Below are 24,171 nucleotides of genomic sequence, written 5' to 3' on the forward strand. Positions count from 1 at the left end.
TTCAAATTACTGTTTTTGTATTCTTTGGATAAATACCCAGTAGTGTGATTACTGGATTATAGGATAGTTCTATTTTTAATTTCTTAAAGCAATTATATTATCAATGGGCAGAGAATGAAGGGAAATGAAGAAAGGTATGGCTTTTAAATTTAAGACTGGAAAATGATGACATTCATAGACTGTGATAAATTATGGATATACAACGTAGTACCTGGAGCAACCACTTAAAAAATCTATACAAAGAGATACACTCAAAAACAATATACATAGACAAAAATGGAATTCTAAAAAACATTCAACTAACCCACAGGAAGACAAGAAAAGGAAAACAGAGAAATGAAAAACAGAGGGAATAGAAAACTAAAAAATAAAGTGGAAAGTCTATTGTATTTATGTTTTTTCTTGCTTCTTTTATCATCTCATTTCTGCCTGAAGACAGTTCTTCAGCCAGTCTACGGGCAAAAAATTCCTTAGTTTTCCTTGGCTTGAGAATGTCTAGATTTTCCCTTTATTAGTGAAGGATAATTCTGCTAGATATCGGAGTCTGTGACGGCATTTTTCTCTTAGCACTTGAAAGAAGTGCTTCCATGGTTTCTGATGAGAGATCTGCTATCATTCAAATTGTTTTTCCCTTAAGACAGGGTGTAACACTTCTCCTGCTACTTTCAACATTTTCTCTTTGTCTTTATTTCTCAAAAGTTTAATTATAATGTGTCTTCTTTGGATTTACACTATGATTCACTCAGTTTTTCAAATCTGTATGTTTACATTTCTTGACAAATTTGGGAAATTTTCAGCCATATATTTTTAGCTCATCTCTCAGAGATACTCTGATGAAAAAAGAGTTAGATCTTTTGTTATAGTTCCACAGGTCCCTGCAGCCCTATTTTTTTTAAGTCCACTTTTTAGTTTTAGATTATTTTTAGTCTTTGTTGTTTAGACTAAAAAATTTTTCTGTCTTCTAGTTCAATGACTCTTTCCTCTGTCCCCTCTATCTTCCTGTTGAGCCTATCTGTTGAGTTTTTTATTATGGTTTTGTAATTCTCATAACAGAACTTCTATTTGGTTCTTCTTTATATCTTCTGTTTCTTTGGTGATGTTATCTACTTTTCAATTGTTTCAAGCATGTTTGTAACTGCTCATTGAAGCATTTGTAACTGCTCATCGAAGCATTTTTATCATGACCAATTTATGATTTTTGTCACTAATACTTAATACCTCCGTCATCTCAATGTTGATATCTATTGATTGTCTTCATCATTCAATTTGAGATCTTCCTGGTTCTTGGTATGACGAGTGATCTTCAAATGAAACCTGGACATGTTCACATTATAAGTCTCAGGACCTTATTTAAAACTTCTGTTTTCACTGGCTTTCTATGACAGTTCTAGCAGGGGAAGGGCAGGAGTAGGGGGCACCACTTCACTACTGCCAAGTGGAGGGAGAAGTCCACTTTTCCTAGTTGGCCTCCGCTGACATTTGAGTATGGGGAGTCCTCATTACTGCTAGGTAGAGGTGGAAGTCCAGGCTTTCTACATGATCTCTATTGACAATGCACTGGGAATTGCCTTGTTACTGCTGGGTGATGGTGAAAGACATAAGTCTCCAACAGGTCTCTTTTGATACAACCTCAGGATGGCAGGGAAATGACTCCTTATTACTGCTGGGTGGGAATGGAAGTCCAGGCTCATCAATAACATGGTGGGGGTGTGAGGTAAAATGGGAAGAGAGGGCTCACAACCAGCCAGGAAGGAAGAAGTCCCAGTTCTCTGCTTGGCTCTCTCTGATACCACTCTGATGGTGGTGGTGGGACACTCTGTTACATCTCATGAGGAGGGAATTCTAAGTTCCCCATTTAGTTTTTTCTGGCCCGGGTGGCGGCGGTACCACACTTTTTCTGTGGCATTTGTCTAAAGTAGAGGAGGGAATATTTAAAAGTCTTCCGCCTTGGGGCGCCTGGATGACTCAGTTAAGCATCTGACTGCTGGTTTCAGCTCAGGTCATGATCTTGGGGTCATGAGATTGAGCCCTGCATCAGGCTCCACACTCAGTGTGCAGTCTGCTTGAGATTCTCTCTCCGTCTCCCTCTGCACCTCTTGCTCATGCTCTCTCTAAAATAAATAAATAAATCTTTTAAAAAATAAAAATAAAAGTTTTTTGCCTTGCTTTCTGTACCTGCTGATGTTTATAGTCTACTGGCTTATCCAGTCTTGGATATACAAGGAAAATCAGAAAATTCAAAGAACCCATCAAGTCATTCCCATAGTCTGTTTACAGTCCCTAGAAAGTGTCCCTTCTTCTACCTTTTGTAGTCTTCTTTTGTTTTATATAATAATGTCCAGGGTTTTAGATATACTTAGTGAGAGAAATAGGGAAAAGTACATTCGCTTCATCTTTAGAATTTCTCCTAAATTAATTTTTTATAGTCATCTCATCCATCTCTAAAGTGGATAACAAAGGAAATAATACTGTATTTATCCCTATCAAACTTGTACACAGGCAACTAATTTATTAGAGAACTAATTAAGACATTAAATAATAAATAGTTTAATTTTTAAAAAACTATGAGATTTGACTTGGTCTTAATTTCAATGTAAACCAAAAGTGTGACATGGGAATAAAAATGTCAATGTAATCTTAAATTCTGAACTAATACAGAGTTCACCTCTCTGAAGCACCTTACTCAGTTCTGAGTATCATCTTTTAAGAGCAATACTAATAAACCAGTGATAAACCAGAAGAGTAAGATAGTGGTGGTTCCGGACGTTGAAGGAACTACAGATACACTACTTAGAACAAAGGGGGACTGAGGAGCAAAGGTTATATAATAGCAATCTTTTAATGTTTATTAGGCTCAAAACTGAAAAAGAGTGGCAGGAAACAGATCAAAGCAGACTGAGATAGGTTGGCTTTATTTACATAAGATTTTTCTAATAATCCAAACTGCCCCAAAATGTGATGAATTGCTTTACTATCCTAAGTCCCAACACATCAAAAGTATTAAAACCAAGACTGTATGCCCACCAATCACAACTATCTTTTGAGTGGCTTGCTTCAGGAGAGAGCCTAGAATAATTTTTAACCTGCAATTCATGGTGCTACCTGACGTGGCGCTATGGAGTTGGAGGGTCGGGTACAATTGCTGCTGAGCAGGTAAAATGCCCCATTTCCCCAATCTGCTTCAACAAGACATTCCACTTATTATATACCCAGCATCTACAGCTGCTTTTATTAGGGCAGGTGCAGATGAGGTGGAGAGAAGGATGATACTTTAAAAAAAATAAAAGTCCAAAAATTAGTGAAGATCTGAACTGAGGTCTCTTTGAATTCTATATTTTGTGATTAGTTCCTAATTCTTAGCTATATTCCAGGAAAGTAAGATCATCATTTTATTGAGCAATAACTGTAAACAGGATTAATGTATGTCATTTTAAAAGCCTCGTTTTCTTCAATTATGGGACTTTTACAATGAATAAAGAAATAACTGTTTCAAGTTTTCCACTTTACCTGTATCAATACAGACTATTTTGTGCCTGGGGGTGGATTTTATCTTTCTCTGAAAAATTTAATATGTAAACTAAATGCCCTTTTATTTGAAAAATAAAAAGTAGCTGGAGAAAAGTAAATCTCACAGACCCACAAAGTTATACATTTTAAATTTGTACTTTTAAAAGACAAATATTGAAAAAATTAGTTGTTATACACTAAATTTTAGGTGTACTATAAAAATAATCATATAACCTTGCCAAAAGTAAAAGCAATTTGTTATAGTCTAGAACACTAAAATAATATGGAAGTCTGTAGACACTTGAGTCTTTAAAATACTTCATCTCAAAAGTTAAAAATCATTTCATGATTCATATCTATACTAATCACAGTGACCACATTAGTCAATTTACAGGAACTTTTTTTAAAAGCATATTTTAAATTATTATTTTTACTTAACTTAAAAAATTAACACAAATTCCACTGTATCATCATTCTTACTGTCTTAGTCATACTAGTGGAATTCTTATCCATAAATCAACTAGGGATTCTATTTTCAACATGGTAGTTCACTGGCTTCTCAGAAATGACACCCACTGTTAAGTAATTCTAAAGGTCTATTATCTAGATTTTGCTGAGGCAGGACTCAGAAGATGGCAGGCTAGTGTGCAGGAGGAGTCCACATATGTGTTCATGAGTCTGCCCAATCACTCAGCATGGATATCTCAACATGGCCTGTTTTCTGCTGATAGCTGCTTATGTATTTTGTGAGTGAATCATATGCTAAATGGTATACTGAATCAAGGGAATTGAAGTTCTATGATAAAATATTTGTGAACATTAAGATACATCAAGGTCTACTGTGTTGCATGTGTTTTTTAATCACGTATTATTTATAAATTTATATGTAAAATATTTAAATATTATCACCACACAATATAGTAACCCAGACAATATCTCAAAATACTCTCTTATCCTTTGCTTTTATAAAAACTTATTTTCTTATAAAAGGTAACATTAATGGCAGAAAATTTAAGAAATACAGAGGACCAAAGTAAGAAAAGCATAACTTTTTAAATGCAAAATAACAAACTTTTAACCGAAAAGCATCAGTGATTTTATGGACCTCATTTTAAATTGCAAAGGGCTGACTGAATCCAGATTTTGTTTTCCCATGTAATTAAATTCAACCCTTTGTTATAGGCTCACAGGACTCCTCAACTGATTTAAACACTTAGGGGTAAAACTTGAGGCTTTCAGCATCAAAAAGCACAGAAGAGAATTATCCTTTAGCTTAAATTTGGGATTCTCATAAGTTATATTACCAAAGCAGATTACTCATTTGAAACTATACCATTAAGATAGTAAAGATAATAAAAAGTTGAGTTAAAACATCTGATGATCAAGTTTCCTTTAGGAAGACAAGATAATGGGATTAATGTGATAAAGTTATTATTTATTACTACTAAGAGTTATGCTACATAATATTTTTTGGTGTTATCTATATTTTACAGGTATTTTTAAAGTAAACATATTTTATAATTCTGAGAGACCACAGCTCCCATCTGACCTTTTAAATTTTAAGAGATTTATCTTTCTAATGTAAATATATTTACTGATTTATTTTGAAACCACAGTTGAGCATATTTTTTTTACATACCTCTTTTAACTATTTATGGTGAAAAATTTTTCAATGATCCCAAAGTTTAATGAAGTAGGGATTAAGCAAATAAACTCAATGCCTGGATGCTTCTTTGTAAGTTGGTTAAAATACCATCTAGTAACCTTTGAAGACCGGCTACCTCTCAATTTAAGTTTTCATTTTAATTACTTACAGAAAGTGACTCTGCTTCCTGTATGTGACACAAATGCACTCAACACTTTTAATGCACCCTGGAAACAGGCATAAATCGGAGAACAGAAATTCATTTCCAGGGACAAAGGGTAGGTCAGAAGATAAGGCATTCTAAAACCAGTTTTATGTTTCTCAAGATGCAATATGGCTATTATCTAAATCGTACCAGACTGTATGGATTCCAAAATCTCAAGCTTCTAAAAAAGAAAGCTGCTGTGAGATGAAAAATACATTAATTCTGTTACCTTTTAGCCGGTGACTTAGAATCTGTTCCAAAATGGCTGCAAAATTGTTAAATTCAGGAGAAGAATCATCAATTGTCTCAAAGCAGGACCGATCAATCAGGGTCTTCACAGAAAACCTGTGGAAAAAAAAGAGTTGATTCATTCACCTAAGTAGGAAAAATGAAAAGAAAGCAATTTGGGGAAATATAAAAATGTAAGTATTATATTTACTGAAAACTCCATTCAAATTTACTCTGTGAATAGAAAATTTTACATAAATATCAGGCTTTCAGTTATATATTTACTATCTATTGAATGCAGTAAGATTTATGAGTAGCTCACTGTCTTCACAGACATTAAAATCAGAATTTTAAAATGACCTAAATAATTAAATCCAAAAACTCAAAAGCTACAATAGTGCTTATAAGAAATTTAAGTGTCAGACCCAAATGCTTTTAAAAGTTTTAGAGCACAAAATTAAATGAAACAGGTTGCAAGTATGCATGAAGTACAGATCCAAAGTTTTTATGAGCTTTATAAAAAGGAAAAATTACGTATCTGTAAAGTATGCTATATTTTTCCTTCTTATCAGATGTCCTTTGTCTCTATTTTTGAGTCACAATCAATGCACTTTCCAAGACTTAGCTCAAATGCCATCTCTTCAATGAAGAATTATCCTCCTGCACATTCCTAGCACAAGCATTTTGTTTGTATGGCCCTTTAAGAGACAATTACAGTTGATCTTACTGCTATTATCTGTAGTATCTATCTTATTAGAATACAAATTCCTTCAGGGCCATACGTATAAATGTGCAGAAACATATCTTCTGCACTTTTATATCTTCCTCAGCTTCAGCACAGGGGACAATGCCTTGAACACTGCTGTCAGTAAGTACTTGTTGATTTATTTGTAAGCCCTTCTTTGAAGGAATAGCAAAGAAACATTTACATGCCAATACCATGGCAAGACAAAAAAAAAAGTTTATGATTGTTAACATGTAACAACATTCATGTCACCACCATGAAAGTTGCAATACAGAACAGTTCTGCCATCTCAAGCAATTCCTTCATGCCATCCTTTTATAGTCATACCCTATAAAGGGTGACAAATGAGTGCCTAAGCATGGACAATCAGTGAGGAAAGAAGCAATGGGGAAAACTATGAGAGCTGTTAAGTAATTAGGAATGTAAACTATGAAGGAGATAAAGGAGTACAAACTCTTTCTTACGTTTTAGGCTTGTTGGTTATACTATTCAATCAGGATAGAAAATAAAGGAGAAAAGTATAGAGGGTAATATAAAGAGATTTGTTTATATGATTACATCTAAAAACTCTACACTAAAAACTCTCTTCCTTGCCAGTTATGATGTGTAGGGAGATTGAAAAAAAAACAGTAAAACATTTATATAGTACACTGTAATTTAAAACATTAGAAATATTGAGAATTTAAGGGTTTTCTTTGTAAAAAAATTTACCAACAGTAGTTTGAACAGTGCTTGCATTCTTACTGTATAACTTAAAATATGGACTGAGCATATTTTCTATGCCTTGGCAAATTACTCCTTTCTAAGTCTGGACCAGTTTCCAACATTTTATCCTTTGCGCTTTCAACTGTGAAAATCTCGGAGAGGCCATATAATGTGAAGTGGCTTGCCAGCACCACTCCTGCTGGGACCTCCTTTTTGTCATAACCACTCTGTTCATTTATATCAATATATTCACCTTCACTAAATTCCTCTGGCTACATACCTAAATACCCTTGAACAGCAGCAGTGTCAGTATTCCCATGAGTAACTCTTTCTTTCTTTCCTTTTTTTTTTAAGATTTATTTATTTTAGAGAAAGAGAGCACCAGTGGGAGGGGCAGAGAGAGAGCGAGAATCTCAAGGGCTCCATCTCAGGACCCTGAAATCACAACCTGAGCCAAACGCAAGAGTGAGACCTTTAACTGACTGTGCCACCCAGGTGCTCTTGTGATTAACTATTTCTTCTATAATTCCACTTAAGTTCAATCCAAATTTCACTTCCACTGTCAGCACTTTCCATTTCTTCACCACATTTTCATCTTTGTTGGTCAGTTCAGTCTTTCAATTATCCATTTTTATAAAACATCATGTGGGTTTATCACCAAGACACAAGGAAGCAACACAACTACAGGTTTTGATTTCTGTGTGTGAACTAATAGCACATGAATAGTGACCAATGCTAGGCAGGCTTAGAAGGAAGTGATCTGACTGGTCACTGATCATCATGTGCATTTGTTATTAACACAGTGATTTGTAGGCTAAGGTGCCAGCAACAAAATTTTATTTTATGCAATTACTCATAGTTCATATACCATGATAGTCAAACTGGAACTGTGTTATTATAGGCCTGGTATTAACTGAATTGTAGTAACTGAAATAGTACATATTGGAACTGTGCAAAGAGAAGACTGCCCCATTTATTAATTACAAACAGAACAATTTATTACATGTTAGCATAAATTATTTTATAAAATGTATCTTTTCCAAAACAACAAAAAATTAGCAAGAATAGCACTGTTGTGTCTCTTTGCACATATTTTAATTTATTGTTGAATAGAAGAGAATAAATCCTCATATCTGCTTCTGTATTCAATCTATTTTAATATTATACACCATGTATCCTCTGGAAAACTCCACTGTACGCTCATTAAAGAATGGGAACAAAAAAGGCAAATACTGTCTTAGAACTGTTAAGAAGATAATTTCTGACCTTTTGGACCTCTGAAGGGGTGAGGGTCCAGGAGAACACTTTGAGAACCACTATCTAAGGCATTCTTTGTATGTAATGAAATAACTTTTCTCTTTGGTAACTAGAATGGTAGTAATTATATATTCTTGAGAGCACTGGGAAAATAATTATTCAAATAACTTTCAGTCCTCTTTGGTCAGGGCAAATAACCTTGACAGAGCTGGATTAACATTCAGTACATAGTACTATCTACAACTACAACTAGGACTTAAAGGCGGAAGCCATTATGTAAAGAAAAAATAAGAACAGCTAAGAAAGAAGTAGCACTGATGAAGTGGTCTCTGGTACCTAAAAGATAGTCAAGTTAGATAAACATCAGATGTAATACAGGAGTAAATCAACAGAAACAAAAAGAAGATAAACCAGGTTAAACAGGGACTTGAAAACTTGTTTTTCTTTCCTATGTCCATCTCACTGACGATATACAGGAGAAAAATCCTGCCAATCCTTAGCAAACTTTCAATAAGAATAAATAAGTATAATGTTCTTATTCAGTAGTAAGAGATTGAAAAGTGTTCCTAAAATGAATAAACAAAACACCTAGTCTGGTTTTTGACTTAAATAAAAGGAAATTTTGGAACGTTTTAATATTTCCCTCCAATCTTCATTAGGTAGAATGGAATAGGAAGTCTGACTCTACAATCACATTTAAGGCAGAAGTAATCTATTGCTTTAAAAAATTATGGCATTTAAGATCATAATGCACATCAGTGAAATGAAATGAAAATTTTACTTAAAGATAAAAATAACATAGTACTTCTTTCATCAAAAAGAACTAGGTTTGAATATTCAATTTCTTTTTTTAATAGATATTTGTTTATTTATTTATTTATTTGACAGAGGGAGAGAGCACAAGCAGGGGGAGCAGCAGGCAGAAGAAGAGGGAGACACAGGCTCCCCACTGAGCAGGGAGCCCGATGAGGAGCTCTATCCCAGGACCCTGGGATCATGACCTGAGTCGAAGGCAGACACTTAACCAACCGAGCCACCCAGGTGCCCCTGAATATTCGATTTCTAACTATAACAATCTGATAAGATTTTAGTCACTATTGTCCTCCAGGAATAATACAAAATCCTAACAGATTATCTACATTGTAAACTATAACAGGAAGAAAAGCCATGGATATTAATACATATATTTTTGTAGCACCAAGAGCCATACACACATCAATCAATAGTCAATAAACTACTTGTGTCTTTTTTATCATGTTATCAGTACCTTGTATTCCTACAGAAGACACTATTTGCATGACAAAAACCTAAAATGGTAAATCTCATAGCACTAAATTACTTTTAATCCAACACCTGAATAAAAATAAAAACAAAAATAAAAACAAAGTCCAAATACCCTAAAGCATACCTTTATACACAAGTTCTGTTATTTCCAAGCATGAAGATATTTAAGGGTGAGAAAACATTTTAAATATTCTATTACATCAAGGTTGATAAGGAACAAAAAGAACGTTTCCTGCCTTTGCTTCATCATTTATATCCTACTCTCCTCCTACAAAATTTCAGAAGGTAACTTAGTTCCTTAGAATCCATGTTTTACTTCTAGCTAGCCAAGTCTTCCCACTCAACACTTATTTCTCCAGAATCATGTAGCTAGCTCCATTATGCCAAAATAATGAGAATCTTTTCCTCCATAACACAGTAACTAGCCAAGATGTGCTATAAAAACCAAACCGGTAAAAAGAATTTCAATACATCTAAAAAAATATCTCCCAGATGCTGAGCTATTTCCTGATAATGATGACATTAATATTAGTCATCTATTTCCTGAAGAAGACTGATTTTAAAATAATGAAATGACAATTTGATGAATGTCTAAAAATACCAAATCAAGTCTAAGTAACAGCTTTTACATAAGAATTAAAAATTCAAAAATGTACATAAAAAGGTCATATAATCAAGCACAGTTTTTGAAATGTTTCTGTCTAAACAGATTCTCTTTTCCACTTTCAATGCCCAAAGAAAATTGTTGGTAGGTCAGAAATAGAAAAGAATGCAAATAAAACCTTTGAACCTAAGATAGCATGAACTACCTTTTTTACTTTGGCAACATACCAAGAAAAATGAGAGTTACCAAAACTATGTTTAAAAAATCTTCGTTACACCATATTAAATTAATTCCTCCCATGAGTCATAGATTTGTAATTATATAAATAATTAAAAAGTAAAAATGTGACAACAAAATTTAAAAATATTACTCTGTTAAAGTTCTACATAATTGGAAAGAAACTATTAAAAAGTGGAAATCCACCTTTAATATTTAAGGCTTTGCATTAGTAATATATACATATACATTCATATATATGCAGAGTGATCAAGAAGGAAAAAATATACTTCCATCCCCTTACAATAAGCAAACATGCTTCAAAAACCATAAACTCCAGGGTGCCTGAGTGGCTCAGTCGGTTGAACATCCAACCCGATTTGGGCTCAGGTCATGGTCTCAGGGCTGTGAGATGGAGCCCACCTTTGGGCTGGGTGTGGAGCATGCTTAGGATTCTCTCTCTCCCTTTCTCTCTGTCCTCCCCCCCCACCCCTGCCACTCTCTCCCTCTTAAAATAAATAAATAAATAAAACCATCAATTTCACACAAAACAGATTTTCCTACCTATACACAGATTTTCTTACCTACCATTAAATCTCTTTACCACAGAATTATACCTGAAGATAACCAAAGTACATAAAAACATCTAGAATCATCACATTTCAAAACTAAAAGGATTTCAGAAAAGTCATTCATAAGTGATATTTTTAAGTAGAACATAACTATCCAAATCCTGAGATAGGATTCTTTCCACTATTCACACCAAAATTATAGAATTCCTTATAATGTCTATTGCTGCTAGCAGTCAAAGGGGCAGGTAACTATCTTCTGCCATTAATATAATATTCATCATCAATAATCAACAAGGAGATGGCTGCTGGGAAACAGGATACAATTTATGCCAAATACAATGTAAATCAGTAACTGTAGATAATAGCTTATTTCCTTTCTTATATTTTATACCAGAAACTCAAAATTAGAATCAACAATTTTGCCTTTTTTTTGAGTATTATGAAAGTAATGAATTCCCAAAAATCATGTGTATTTCACCTTTAATTTTTCTATAATTTTAATCTTTCTATAATAAAAAAAAATTCTTTACACATATCCTCTTAGGAGGAGTCTGCAGACTACTATCACAGGCCAAGTCCAACCTGTTGCCAGTTTTTATAAATGAAGTTTTATTGCAACACAGGGAAAAAAAGTCAACAAATTTCTCTGAAATGGTAGCCTAAAAGTCTCTCTCTTATTATAGTGTTTACTATTTTAAAAAATTTAACCCTATGTAAAAACTAAAAGAGAAAAGTGTATTTTAAAATATTTTCCCCACCTGTACTGACCAAATTTATTTAAAAAAAATTTTTTTAAAGATTTTATTTATTTATTCGACAGAGATAGAGACAGCCAGCGAGAGAGGGAACACAAGCAGGAGGAGTGGGAGAGGAAGAAGCAGGCTCCTAGCAGAGGAGCCTGATGTGGGGCTCGATCCCTGAACGCCGGGATCACGCCCTGAGCCAAAGACAGACGCTTAACCGCTGTGCCACCTAGGCGCCCCTATATTTAAATTTTTTTATTAAACACCTGTGAAGTGCACTGTTTTAATTATATTTATTTATGTATTTTATTATGTTCAGTTAGCCAACACAGTACATCAAGAACTGATGATATACTACTATATGTTGACAAAATGCCTTTTAAAGAGAATTGTTAATCTAAGTACTTTAAGGATGAGATACTATATAATTAACACCTTGTATTGCTACATAAGCAGACTGATGACAACAGATTGCTCAACATGAAAAATAACATTAGGTGCACTATCTTAAAAAAAACAAAGGATAAGACAAAATTTTCCAAAAAAATAAAAATAAACATCTAAAATTAGAAAGCTATGAAACCAAGAAAACTTCCCATCTTAACATAAATTAACTCATTAAATCTCTTATACAAAAGACCTCCCAATTAAAAACATTTTAATGAAGAATACTTTATACCCTTGGACAACCAATCCTTCTGGAATCCAAATGCTCTTTATTCAATAACATATTTTAACATTGGTAAACTATCTAGTAAACTAGATACAGCAGCACTACAGCAACAGGAAGAACAGGGACTTTAATATCAGAAGGCCCTGGATTCACACCTGGCTCTGCTGTTATCCATTCCTGTCAAGACACTTAACCTCTCTGAACCTCAGTTTCCTCAGTAATCAATTACCAAATTATTGTGAAGTTTAAAAGAGACAGCATACAGAAAGTGTTGAATTTTCAACTTACACAAAAATTACTAAATGTTTGCACATATCCCCTTTCTTTTTAGAACACCAGCATTTCACTGAATAATATCTAAGCATAGAGAAAAGAGGCAAAAATTTCAAGTGTCTGCATGTAAACTGATTATTTAAAGGACTTAAGAGGTAGCAATCATGGTTTATGAACACCAGAAATGCTAAGAAAACAAAGATTCCCATTTTCTGATTCTATGGCTCAAATACAAACACATATACCACACACGATTTACAACTAGTTCATATGTAGCCACAGACACTGAAGGAAGCACATAAGAGGAAAGCATAGGTTTTGAAACTAGATATATTTGGGTTTCAATTCTAGCAATGTTAGGCTTAACTATAAAACAAATCTGATTGAAATAGAAATTGCTTCAATTAAATTAAAGAATTTTCATTAATAGTCATAAATGCTTATCTTTTTCCTCCCAAAAGCATATTCTGTATGCATGACATAAATCAATGGATTTTCCTCAGATGTTAAGCAGAGATGTTTTTTGTTTTTAATTTTATTAAAATTTTAACATATATATTTTTTAAGATTTTATTTCTTTATTTGTCAGAAAGAGAAAGGGAGCACAAGCAGGGGGAGCTGCAGGCAGAGGGAGAAGCAGGCTCCCCGCTGAGCAAGGAGCCGATACAGGACTCAATCCCAGGACCCTGGGATCATGACCTGAGCCGAAGACAGACGCTTAACCAACTGAGACACCCAGGTGTCCCTTAAGTTATATTTTTAATATTAATTTTGAGACTTCATCTGAAATACAAAAGATGTACTTTATAACTGTAAATACTAAGAGAAACTTAAAATTCCAAAATCAAATGTTAAATCTGAATATATGAGGGATACTGTTATCTTATCCTCTTCTAAGGACAATCACCATTACCAGGAAAAATAGACAATGTCATTTCATTTAATGCAAAAAAAAAAGTGTTCATTTTGTGCATTTTCTATCTTATAGTTAATATTTCAAAACATTATGCCTTTTATATTTTTTACCTATTTTTGTGAAATAACTTCTATAAAATTGAAAATTAAAGTAGATTGCTTTGGTAAGGAAATACCAAAAAATATATATTTGTTTAGTTCAGCCTCACTCTTTTTTTTTTTTTTAACTATTATTCAAACACTGGAAGAGATTAATTTTTTTTCACGTTAAATTTCAATTAGAGTAACTCCATTCAAAAGAAAGCAAATTCTACCACTGAAGCTTTTAGATATTTAAAACTCTACTATCAGGGCACCTGGGTGCCTCAGTCGTTAAGCGTCTGCCTTCGGCCCAGGGCATGATCCCAGGGTTCTGGGATCAAGCCCCACATCAGGCTCCCGCTGGGAGCCTGCTTCTTCCTCTCCCACTCCCCCTGCTTGTGTTCCCTCTCTCGCTGGCTGTGTCTCTCTCTGTAAAATAAATAAATAAAATCTTAAAAAAAAAACCAAACAAACTCTACTATCATTAGAGATTAATCATTAGGATGACTTTTAAAAAATAAGTGATGATGATTCTTCAATTCAACCTTTAGCCTTATTTTGGAAATGTCCATCCACGGCTATTATTCTTCACTAGTTATAATTACCTCATTTGATAAACTGCTGGAAAAAAACTTGATGCTGAATAAACTATGATTCTAGTATTTGAGAAATTCACATTCTAGTAAAAGACAAAAAGATAATTAAATTACAACATAATTGGTAATACATTTATTTATATATCCCATCCCAGAAAAGACTTCAGATTGCTTAGGGGGGCACATAAAATACCATCAGTTGGCTGCATAAATTAAAACTGGGGAGGAAGATGAAAAATGTGGGAATGAACTAAGGAGGATGGAGTAAATAATGGCAGACCAGCGCTCTCACAGAGTACAGCTAGAAAAACTGGGAGAAGGGGGAGGAATTACAGAAATCATATGTTTGAAGCCTGCAGAGAGTGGCTAAAACAGTAGGAATTAGGTTAAGACTCCAGAAAGAGGAAAGCTCAAAAATCAGTGGACTGCTATAGTTGCTTTTACCCAGGAATGTCTGCCGATTCTGAGTGTGGCAGGGTCTAACTCCCACAGAAGGCTGCTAGTGGGTAACAGAAAAACCAGGAAAGCTTTTGAAGGAGACCTGGGTAGGCCTCAAACACTTTCTTGTCATCAGAAGACTAAAATCCTAATCAGAAAGCGTCTGATTAACAGAATAAAGCATCTGGTAGTTCCAGAAGACAAACTAATAATTTAGGACTACCAGAGAAAGGGTGCTGAAAATATACCAAACTTAGGTTGAAAACCCTGGATGGTCAGGGGCAAATGAAAGGCTGAGCAAGACTTACCAGGGTTGAAATACAGCCTGGATTCAGCACCATCCCTGACTGGATGAAGGTGATCAGCTACCACTCTATCTTCCAGAGGAATTTAACATTAGTAAGGAAAGTGAGTACTACCCTATACTATGAGCCACGGACACTAGTATGCTCTTGACCACGTTTTCTTCAAATTGATCCCCATCAATTGATCCCCATTCCACCTGTTTACTCCTCTGTGGTCTTTTTCTACTATATGTTCCAATGAATACTTTTGACATAAGGTTGACAAAAGGCTAAGTAGAATAGCACTTAAAGGGGGCGCCTGGGTGGCACAGCGGTTAGGCGTCTGCCTTCAGCTCAGGGCGTGATCCCGGCATTATAGGATCGAGCCCCACATCAGGCTCCTCTGCTATGAGCCTGCTTCTTTCTCTCCCACTCCCCCTGCTCGTGTTCCCTCTCTCGCTGGCTGTCTCTATCTCTGTCGAATAAATAAATAAAATCTTAAAAAAAAAAAAAAAGAATAGCACTTAAAGAACAACAAAAGCGCTGAAAAAATTTAATACATACTATCTGGCATTCAATAAAAAAAGAAAATCTAGATATGCCAAAAAATAAGACTACATGCCAAAGAGAGAAAGAGAGAAAACACAATAAAAAGAGATGTAAGATGATACAAATATTCTAAATTAGTGATGAGAACTTTAAGATAACTATGATCAATATGACCTAGGGAGGACAGGAAAAGATGGATATAGATAAAAATATACACATTTTTAGAAGATTAGAATCTATTAAAAAGAATCAAATTAAAATTCTAAAGCTATCTGAAATTAAAAACTCAAATTTTAATTTACTCAGTAGATGAGAAACAGTAGAAGACAAGATTAATGAAAAGGAAAAGAAGTCAATAGAAAATATACAAACTGAAGCAGAGACATAATAAAGAAGAGAAGATACAGAAAAGAAAGAATGTAAGTCAAGTGGAGCCCGGTAAAATTTAACATACATGTAACTGGAGTATAAAAACAGCCAAAATTTTTCCAAACCTGAGGGAAGAGCAATGGCAAGGGTAAATATGTAGGTAAATGCATATGTGTATTGCTTAAATATCAAGTATAAAGTACAGCAATAAAAGAATCTTGCAGAATTTAAAATATATGGAGACTTAAAATGTCCAGGCTGAGAAGCAATAAATGGTTCTAACACTACTGGAGAAGCAGTGACAGTTAAATTTCTATTACGCAGTGATAAATCAAGAGTAACTGCCAAAAGGATAGGAAACTAACATATATACAGAACAAGAAAAAAAATTTATGACAAGTTCATTGAGAGAAAAACTGGAATAGTGGAATAAATAAAAAATACTGATATATAAGAAGGCAAGGAAAGAGAAAAAAGTAAAATACAATAACATTAAAAATAAAATACAATAACATTAAAAACCCAAATACAATAACATTAAATGTAAATGGACTAAATACTCTAAATAAAGATTAGATAAAACCCAAAACTCAATTCTATCCTGCCTACAAGAGACACTTTAAATTTAAGGATAAAAAGATTTAATGGTAAGGATGGAAAAAGATACTTCATACAAACATTAACTGAAAGAAAGCTGTTTTAACTATATTAATAACAGACAAAATAGACTTTAAGGCAATAACAGTATTAAAGATAAAGACATTTCAAGGTGACAACGGAATCCAACCCCTAGGAAGAGATCACAATTCTTCTTCTTTTTTCTTTTTTTAGGATTTATTTATTTGAGAGAGAATATGAGTGGGAGGGGCAGTGGGATAAAGAATCTGAAACAGAGCCCGATGCAGGGCTTGATCTCATAAGCCTGAGATCACGACCTGAGCCGAAAACAAGAGTTGGACATTCAGCCAACTGCACCATCTAGGTGCCCCAAGAGATCACAATTCTAAATCTGCACACACCCAGTAATAAAGCAACAAAATACTGACAGCAAAAATGACAGAACTAAAAGAGGAAATAGACCAAGGTACACTCAGAGACAGACTTTAACGCATCTCTCTCAAAATTAGATAAAGTATATAAAAAAACTAGTGAGGATAAAGAAGATATGAATAACAATTAACATACTTAGATACAATATAGACAGAACATGCAATCGATGACAGAATATATATATTTTTAAATGTACATGAAATATTTATCAAAATTAACCACATGTTATATCATAAAGCAAGCATAAACAAAATTTCAAGTCTGAAATCTTTCAGAGCATGTTCTCTATTAAGTATGGTAGAATTGAGTTAAAAATCAGTATCTAAAAATAAATAGAAAATCCTCCACTGTTTGAAACCTAAATAATAAATTTTTAAATAACCCATGAGTCAAAAAAGAAACCCCAACAGAAATTTAAAAACATTTAAAACTAATTAATAATAAAGATACATTTCAAATCCTGTGAGCAATCCCAAAATAATGCCAAACAAGGGCATCTGTAGATTTAAAAGGCATATATTAGAAAAGAAGAAAGGCTAAAAAACAATGACCTAAACTCCCATCTCAAGAAATTAGAAAAAGAACAGTAACTTAAAGTAAAAGAAATAATAAAGAAATCAATGAATTAAGAAATAAATGTATGGCAGAGAAAATTAACAAAGCCAAAAGCTGACTTTTGAAAAGATACATAAAATTCATAAACTCCTACCAAGAAAAAAAAAATGGGAAAAACAGAGATGAGCAATATCAGGAAAGAAAATGGAAAATTACTACAGCTTTTTTAAAAAATAAAAAGTTATTAAGAGGATATTTTAAAGATCTTAAGAATAAATTTGATAATATACATGAAGAACTCACTGAAGGCTGATTCAAGAAGAAACAGGAAATCTGAATTATACAGTGTCTATTAAATAAATTGAATCTGTTACTAAAAAACTTCCCACAAAGACAATTAGCAGTTCAGATTTCTTCCCTGGTGAATACTTTCAAAAGTTTAAGAAAGAAATAATCTAATGTTATACAAATTCTTCTACTGAAGAATATTTCCCAACTTGCTTTATAAGGTCAGATAATCTTAATGACACAACTAAACAAGGACACTGTAATAAATAACAATTACAGATAAATCTCTTCCATGAACATATACGTGAAAATCCCAAATGGAATTAACTCATTGAATGCAAAGATATGTAAAAAAGATAATACAGCACAAATGAGTGCTTTTATTCCAGAGTAGTTTAACCTTCAGAAGTCAATCAACATAATTCACTATATAAACAGAAAAAAAGGGAGAGAAATTATGTTTATTTTGATAGACAGAAAAAACATTTGATTGCAAATATCTAATTCATGGTAAAAATTTTAATGTTTTCTGCAATACTCTGGTCCTAGCCGTGCAGTAACACAACAGAACAAAGGCATGAAGTTTTTAACAAGCAGAGGACATGACTGTATTCAAAATTTTTAAAAATTAAAAAACTGCAGAAAATCTGTTAGAATAAGTAAATCTTGTGAGATTACAAGACAAATATTTTTAAAAGTTGATTTTGTGCCTATATATCAGCAAAAAAAAGAAAAGGAAAAAAATTTAATGATCTGTTATAATATCAAAATATAAAAGAAGTTTAAAAAAGGATGTAAGTGTATATGTATATTCACAACTACAAACACTTTTGAGAAAAATTTCAGAATATTTAAATACATGAAGGGTAATGTTCTTTTTCTTGACCTAATAAGTGCTAGTTACAATATAGTGTCCTCTTTGCAAAAACTCACTGACCTGTACACTTATGTTATGTGCACTTTCTGTATGCAGACTCTAAGTCAATAATAATTTATATGAAAAATGTGGAAGCAAAATAGAGCTAAGAATAATGCAAAATGCATTACTCCCATGTTCTACATATCTTTTAGAGCTTGGCCACAAATTTAACACTAAAATTTCTAAAGCTGTGTAAGAAAAAAGAAGTTGTCAGTTACACATTTGTGTCCAGTAGATATAAATAAACCAACTGCCTAGAGATACAATTCTTGGCACTAAAATAAGACAGCTATTTCTCATAGAAATCTTCACAAAAAGAAGACACTTCATGACATAATAAACAATGTTCTTGACACCAACTTCAAGAAGACCTTCTGTGACTGTTTCTTCTGATGACACACAAATACAGGCTGATGGAATCTTACCAATGCACAATTGTGAAAAAGCAACTGGTGACAGGAGTGTGTGAAGCAATGCTATCTACATACCCAGCTGCTTTCTGATGATTTGGACCTACTCAGATAACTTCTAAACTTGTAAGACTGAATACATGAGTGGATAAGCTTCACATATTCCCCCATGAACATCCTTTCAACTGAGCTTCTGACATTTATCAATTAGCAGTGAAGATAAGCAGTGAAGTTAAGATAAGCAGGGAAGTTACGATAGGCAGGGAAATTACATGTGTGGAGGACAGCTGTTCTCCCTGAGTATGAACCCATTTTAGCTAGGGGAAGAGATAATGACCTATGAATGCTGAAAAGCTTCTCCAGGACTAATTGCTGAAAAGATGATCATGCTACCTCCATCATGAATACCTATCGGGCTCTTAACAATCCTTAAAAATGACACTGAAACCGCTCCAAAAAAATACAACTATTAAAATGTTGATCAAAGACCAAACCCAAAGTTCTGCCACACAGAGCATTACTGAAAGAGTTTTAGCCAAAAATATAATCACTGTAGCCAAGGTATGAACAGTCTCACGAGGCATATTCAAGCAAACAGTAACAAGGAAAGTAAGTCACTCAATTTAAAGTTATTTAAAAGATTATACTGCCAATCATACTAACATTTTACATAGGTTCAAACATAAGAATAGACATTTTTTCTGATTATTCATCAACTGGACTGTTAGGTTCAGAGTGCTAAAGCTCACTTACTTAACTGAGGCCTCTGGTTGCCTTTTTTTTTTTTTTAACATATGATAAATTTACTTATCTGCTTTCCTAGTTCACAGCCAATTATAATAAGCATGTGAGGATAGGAAGCACAAAGGAAAGAGCTGCTAGAAACAGGCAGAGTTGTAAGAAATTACAGATAACTTGGTAGGAAGCAGCAGCAGAATACAAAAGCAGACAAAAAAACTTCAAACACGCTATTTTCTGGGGCCATGTTGCAAGAAGCTCTATGCATCTCAAGAGTCCTCAAGGGCAGCCACTGCAAAGGACATATTCACAGAAAGAGATTCAGAGTGAAGTCCTTAATAAAGATTATATTATTCTTTAGAGTCTTTTTTAAAGAAGGTAGCAAAATGTGTAATCCATTTTTAAAAGTGGTTCACGCAAAATGTTTTAAATATTAATATTTATTGTGGCTTAAATTTAAACACTTAAATTATAAGCTTCAGTTATACAGAAGATTGCAATCCACAACTAATGCTGAGTAGAGCACTATAGTTGATGGGAGAATTTTAAGCTTAACTCAAATATTAATAACATGGAAAATATAAGCACCTCATTCCCTGACTACACTGGAAAAATAAGGCCCTACTGTTACTTGAAATAACATTCAAATTATGAAATAATATCTTCACCTACAGAAAACCAGGAATAACTATGTACATCTTATTAGAAGTACTTTAATTTGAAAACCATCTTCACTCATGACACTTTCTCCTTAAATGGTTCTTGTTAATCCACAAGACAGGAAAATTATGACTGTGTGAGGAGTTTCTCTTAAGGTATTGATGTAAGAGTTTAACAAATGTTATATTAAAATCTGTTTATGCATATATAAACTGTATACTTTAATAGCTTTCTCATAAAACAGTGTTAACCTACAGAAAGAGACTTTTCATTTTAATTCTCTTTGTCAACAGAAGTAAAAATCAAAGGAATATGTAAGTTTTTCAATAAAACATGAAGCTTAAAAATGACATAAAAGATGACTAATGTACCTGATTTTCTATGGATGAAAAATAGAGATTAAAAAAGGCCTGCAGGACTTAAAAAAATCAATTTTTCAAAGTTCCAAATAGCAAAGAATATGCAGGGAAAATACTAGTCGGTACACAGAGCCAAAATCAGTCTATGAATATTTTGGAGTTGAGTGTGGAATACTTAGAGGCCTCAAATGACCTACTTTCTCTCCACCACAATCTGTAAAAAAAACATGATAAAACTGTACTAAGTATCATACAAGTATTTTTAAGGCTACAATACATAAATGTTCAATAGAACAAAAATAAGAGATGAAATAATTATAGACATAATCACAATGAAATAAAATAAAATTAAATTCAATCCTGACTATCTTACCTAACCCAACAACCCATTTCAAAATTTCCACACCATAACAATATTGTTCTTGTACAAGGCTTTAAACCTAAGGAATTGCTTAGTTACATAATAAGGCTTTAAAACTAAGCTGAGAATATACCTAAGTTGTTTAAGGGGTAAAGAAAAGCATATCATATAAATATTGTAGATACAATAGAATGATACGTGGTGGTGGAGGGAGTATTTTGTTTTGATTTGCTTTGGTAAACTGTTCACAAGTTTTCTAGAACATCAGTAGAAAAACATAAAATGGAAGGCACAGTTCAAAATGTTTTTGTTTGGAGAGAAAAATGCACATACCTCATCTAGCTACCCTGAAACATATGTCTACCATTACCCTGCTCACATTCAGAGAAATTCAAAAGAAAATATCAACACATTTTATCTGAAGTCTATTATTAGTTTTAGGGTTGTTATTGAAGGTTACTAATGATCTAAGCTGATTTTACAGTTGTGAAAACCAGATAATGAGATGTTTGCATGGCTTGTTAAAGGACATAGAATTAGTTAACGACAAAATAAACTTAGAACTCAAACTCTAAACCAACTTCTTCACAACTTCAATATCAAATCACCTCTAACTTCATGAAAAATGAATTCATTAAGAGACAAGGGTGATATACCACAATTTGGTAACTCTGAAAGGCAAAGAAACATTAATGCAGAAATATTGATTTGTTCAGGCAGAGCTACTTAAAACATACAAATGGCCTAGAATGACTTTTTTTCCAAAAAGTAAAAGTCTTTCAGACAAAGCCTATCAAACAGATCCCATTACTATTGAGATGGATGGTTATTTATATAAACCATCAACTCTTTGTACATGAAGAACAGCCTTAGTAGTAAATCCACATAAATAAATACACAAGTTGAAATCTAGACCAGAAATTGAAATTTATTTTAGCTACAATACTAAATTTATGTGTAAATTATAACTGAGATCACTTATATTCATTTTGCAATAGAAAACAATAATTATGCAAATAAATTAATGAAAACACAGCAAGCCCAGACAACTGCCCACACAAATCATTGTGATATGACTGAAATTTCTTAAACATAACTTAAAATGTTATTTAAATAAGATTGAGATACAAATCCATTCTTCTGGCCTGCCTCTGATAAGAGAGCAGATAAACATCAAGTAACCCCAAATCAGCCAGTACAAAAATGGAGTAGCAAAAGAAAGAGCACCCACCACTCAATTTATTCATTCAATAAATATTTACTGAGCATCCGATTCTATAGTGTGAAGAATTATTTTAAAAAATAAAATAAAAAAGACAATTGAGCAAAAAGCTGCCCTGTGAAGTTTAACTCAGAGGGAGCTTTTATGAAATACATTGCCCCAAGAATGTTGGATCCTGCTTGAAATGATCCTCTTTTAAAAAAAATTAGAAGAAATCAGTCTTGCTTATTGTTCTATTTTCCTAACTTAAAAAAAGATGATTTACCTGGACTTAAAAAAATTTTAATAGCTGTCTTCCTCAAAACGTTGCATCCTAGAGAGAACAAATGGTAAATCAAACCAAGTCCACATTATTTTACTGTGTACAGCTCAAAGTGCCATACAGTTGGTGAGGCAGGTCTTCCTGCTATTTAGGCAACATCTGTAAAAGTCCAGGTTAAAAAAACAAAAAGTCGTTCAAAGTTATTGAATATAAGTCCTAGTATAAATATCTGTATGCTGCGTCAGATGCTTGACACATTTTTACACAAGAAGAAATACACAGAAATTGAAAAGGAGAAAAAGGTGTGATCATTTTTTAATTCTTAGAGGATTACCAATGGTTGAAGCTGAGGTGTTTGGTGAAATATCAGTCATTTCTGAATACAGATACTAATTATTCCCTTTATGTTTCTATATTTTTCTAGAGTAAAAGAATACTACATTTATAATTAGAAAACCTTTAAGGAAAGGCAGACTTGGAATAAATCTTTGACAAGAAAACTAGGTATCCTTCACAAGTCCCACTCTTAATAACAACTGCAGAAACTGCACAAGCACTGCATTTTAAAAGTGGAGAGAAAACACACACACACACACACACACACACACACACACACGGCAGGCTTGTAGTAGACACTCGATACTGGTGGAATGAAATAACTGAATGTATGCGTAAACAAGTCAAAACAAAAACAAAATGCATTCTGATTTTGAGGCAACACAGTAAACAATCACAGTAACGACGACTTTACCAAAAGCTGGCTGACAGCTTAATGTGCACTAAATGAAAGAGCTTTTCCTTCCCGTCCTCCTCTTACTCTGACACTAGAAGACACATTCAAAACAAATCCTCCCCCAGCCCCGCCCCAAGCTTCTCCTCTCTCCGTTCCAGTCCTGAAACTGTCGGAAAGTCCGGGGCCTCACGGTGCCCAGACCCGGGCCCCTCTCAGGGCGCTCGCGCCCGCGGACACACCCGGTGCGGAAGAGACTGGGGCCACGGCTCCCCCAGTCTGCAGGACCCCCAGGGGCTCGCGCGCTCACGCGCTCGCCCTCAGCCCTCGGCGCCGGCGGCCCCCTCCCGCCGCCGCGAGCTGCGGGCCGCGCCGTACCTGCACACCGTGATGAGGTTCCTCCTCTCCACCGCAGCATTGCGGGCGCTCAGGCTCTTCTTGCCGCCGCCGCCGCCGCCCCCGCCGCGGCTCCCGCTCAGGCCCCCCAGACTCCGGGAGGCCATGGCGGGCTGACCCCCGAGCCCCTTTTGTCTGCTGCGACCCCTCCCGCCCCCCACACCTGCTCCTTAATGCTCTTGCTCGTTTCGCGACCGTGGGGGTACTGGAGGGTCTTGGGGGAAGGAGCGGGGACCGACGGAGGGTGTGGAAGACCGCGGGGGAACTCGTACCCGGGCACTGACGGCTCGCGCTCCGCACGAAGCTACACACACACACACACACACACACAC

At 34.3% G+C, this 24,171-nt stretch overlaps 1 protein-coding gene across 3 annotated transcripts in view; it reads right to left on the reverse strand.

Annotated features, from left to right (window-relative positions):
• The window catches only part of RUNDC3B (RUN domain containing 3B), a 144,331-nt gene extending 120,385 nt beyond the window's left edge, over nucleotides 1-23,946 (reverse strand). For all 3 annotated transcript variants that reach the window (XM_040644295.1, XM_040644294.1, XM_040644296.1), the window contains exons 1-2: nucleotides 23,822-23,946; nucleotides 5,587-5,702 (exon numbers count right to left, since the gene is read on the reverse strand). In XM_040644295.1, the coding sequence (XP_040500229.1) occupies nucleotides 5,587-5,702; nucleotides 23,822-23,946 (241 nt within the window). The remainder of the gene's footprint in view (nucleotides 1-5,586; nucleotides 5,703-23,821) is intronic.
• Nucleotides 23,947-24,171: the final 225 nt, after the last annotated feature.

The sequence above is a fragment of the Ursus maritimus genome, unplaced genomic scaffold (genome assembly GCF_017311325.1).
Source record: "Ursus maritimus isolate PB19 unplaced genomic scaffold, ASM1731132v1 scaffold_3, whole genome shotgun sequence".
NCBI lineage: Eukaryota > Metazoa > Chordata > Mammalia > Carnivora > Ursidae > Ursus > Ursus maritimus.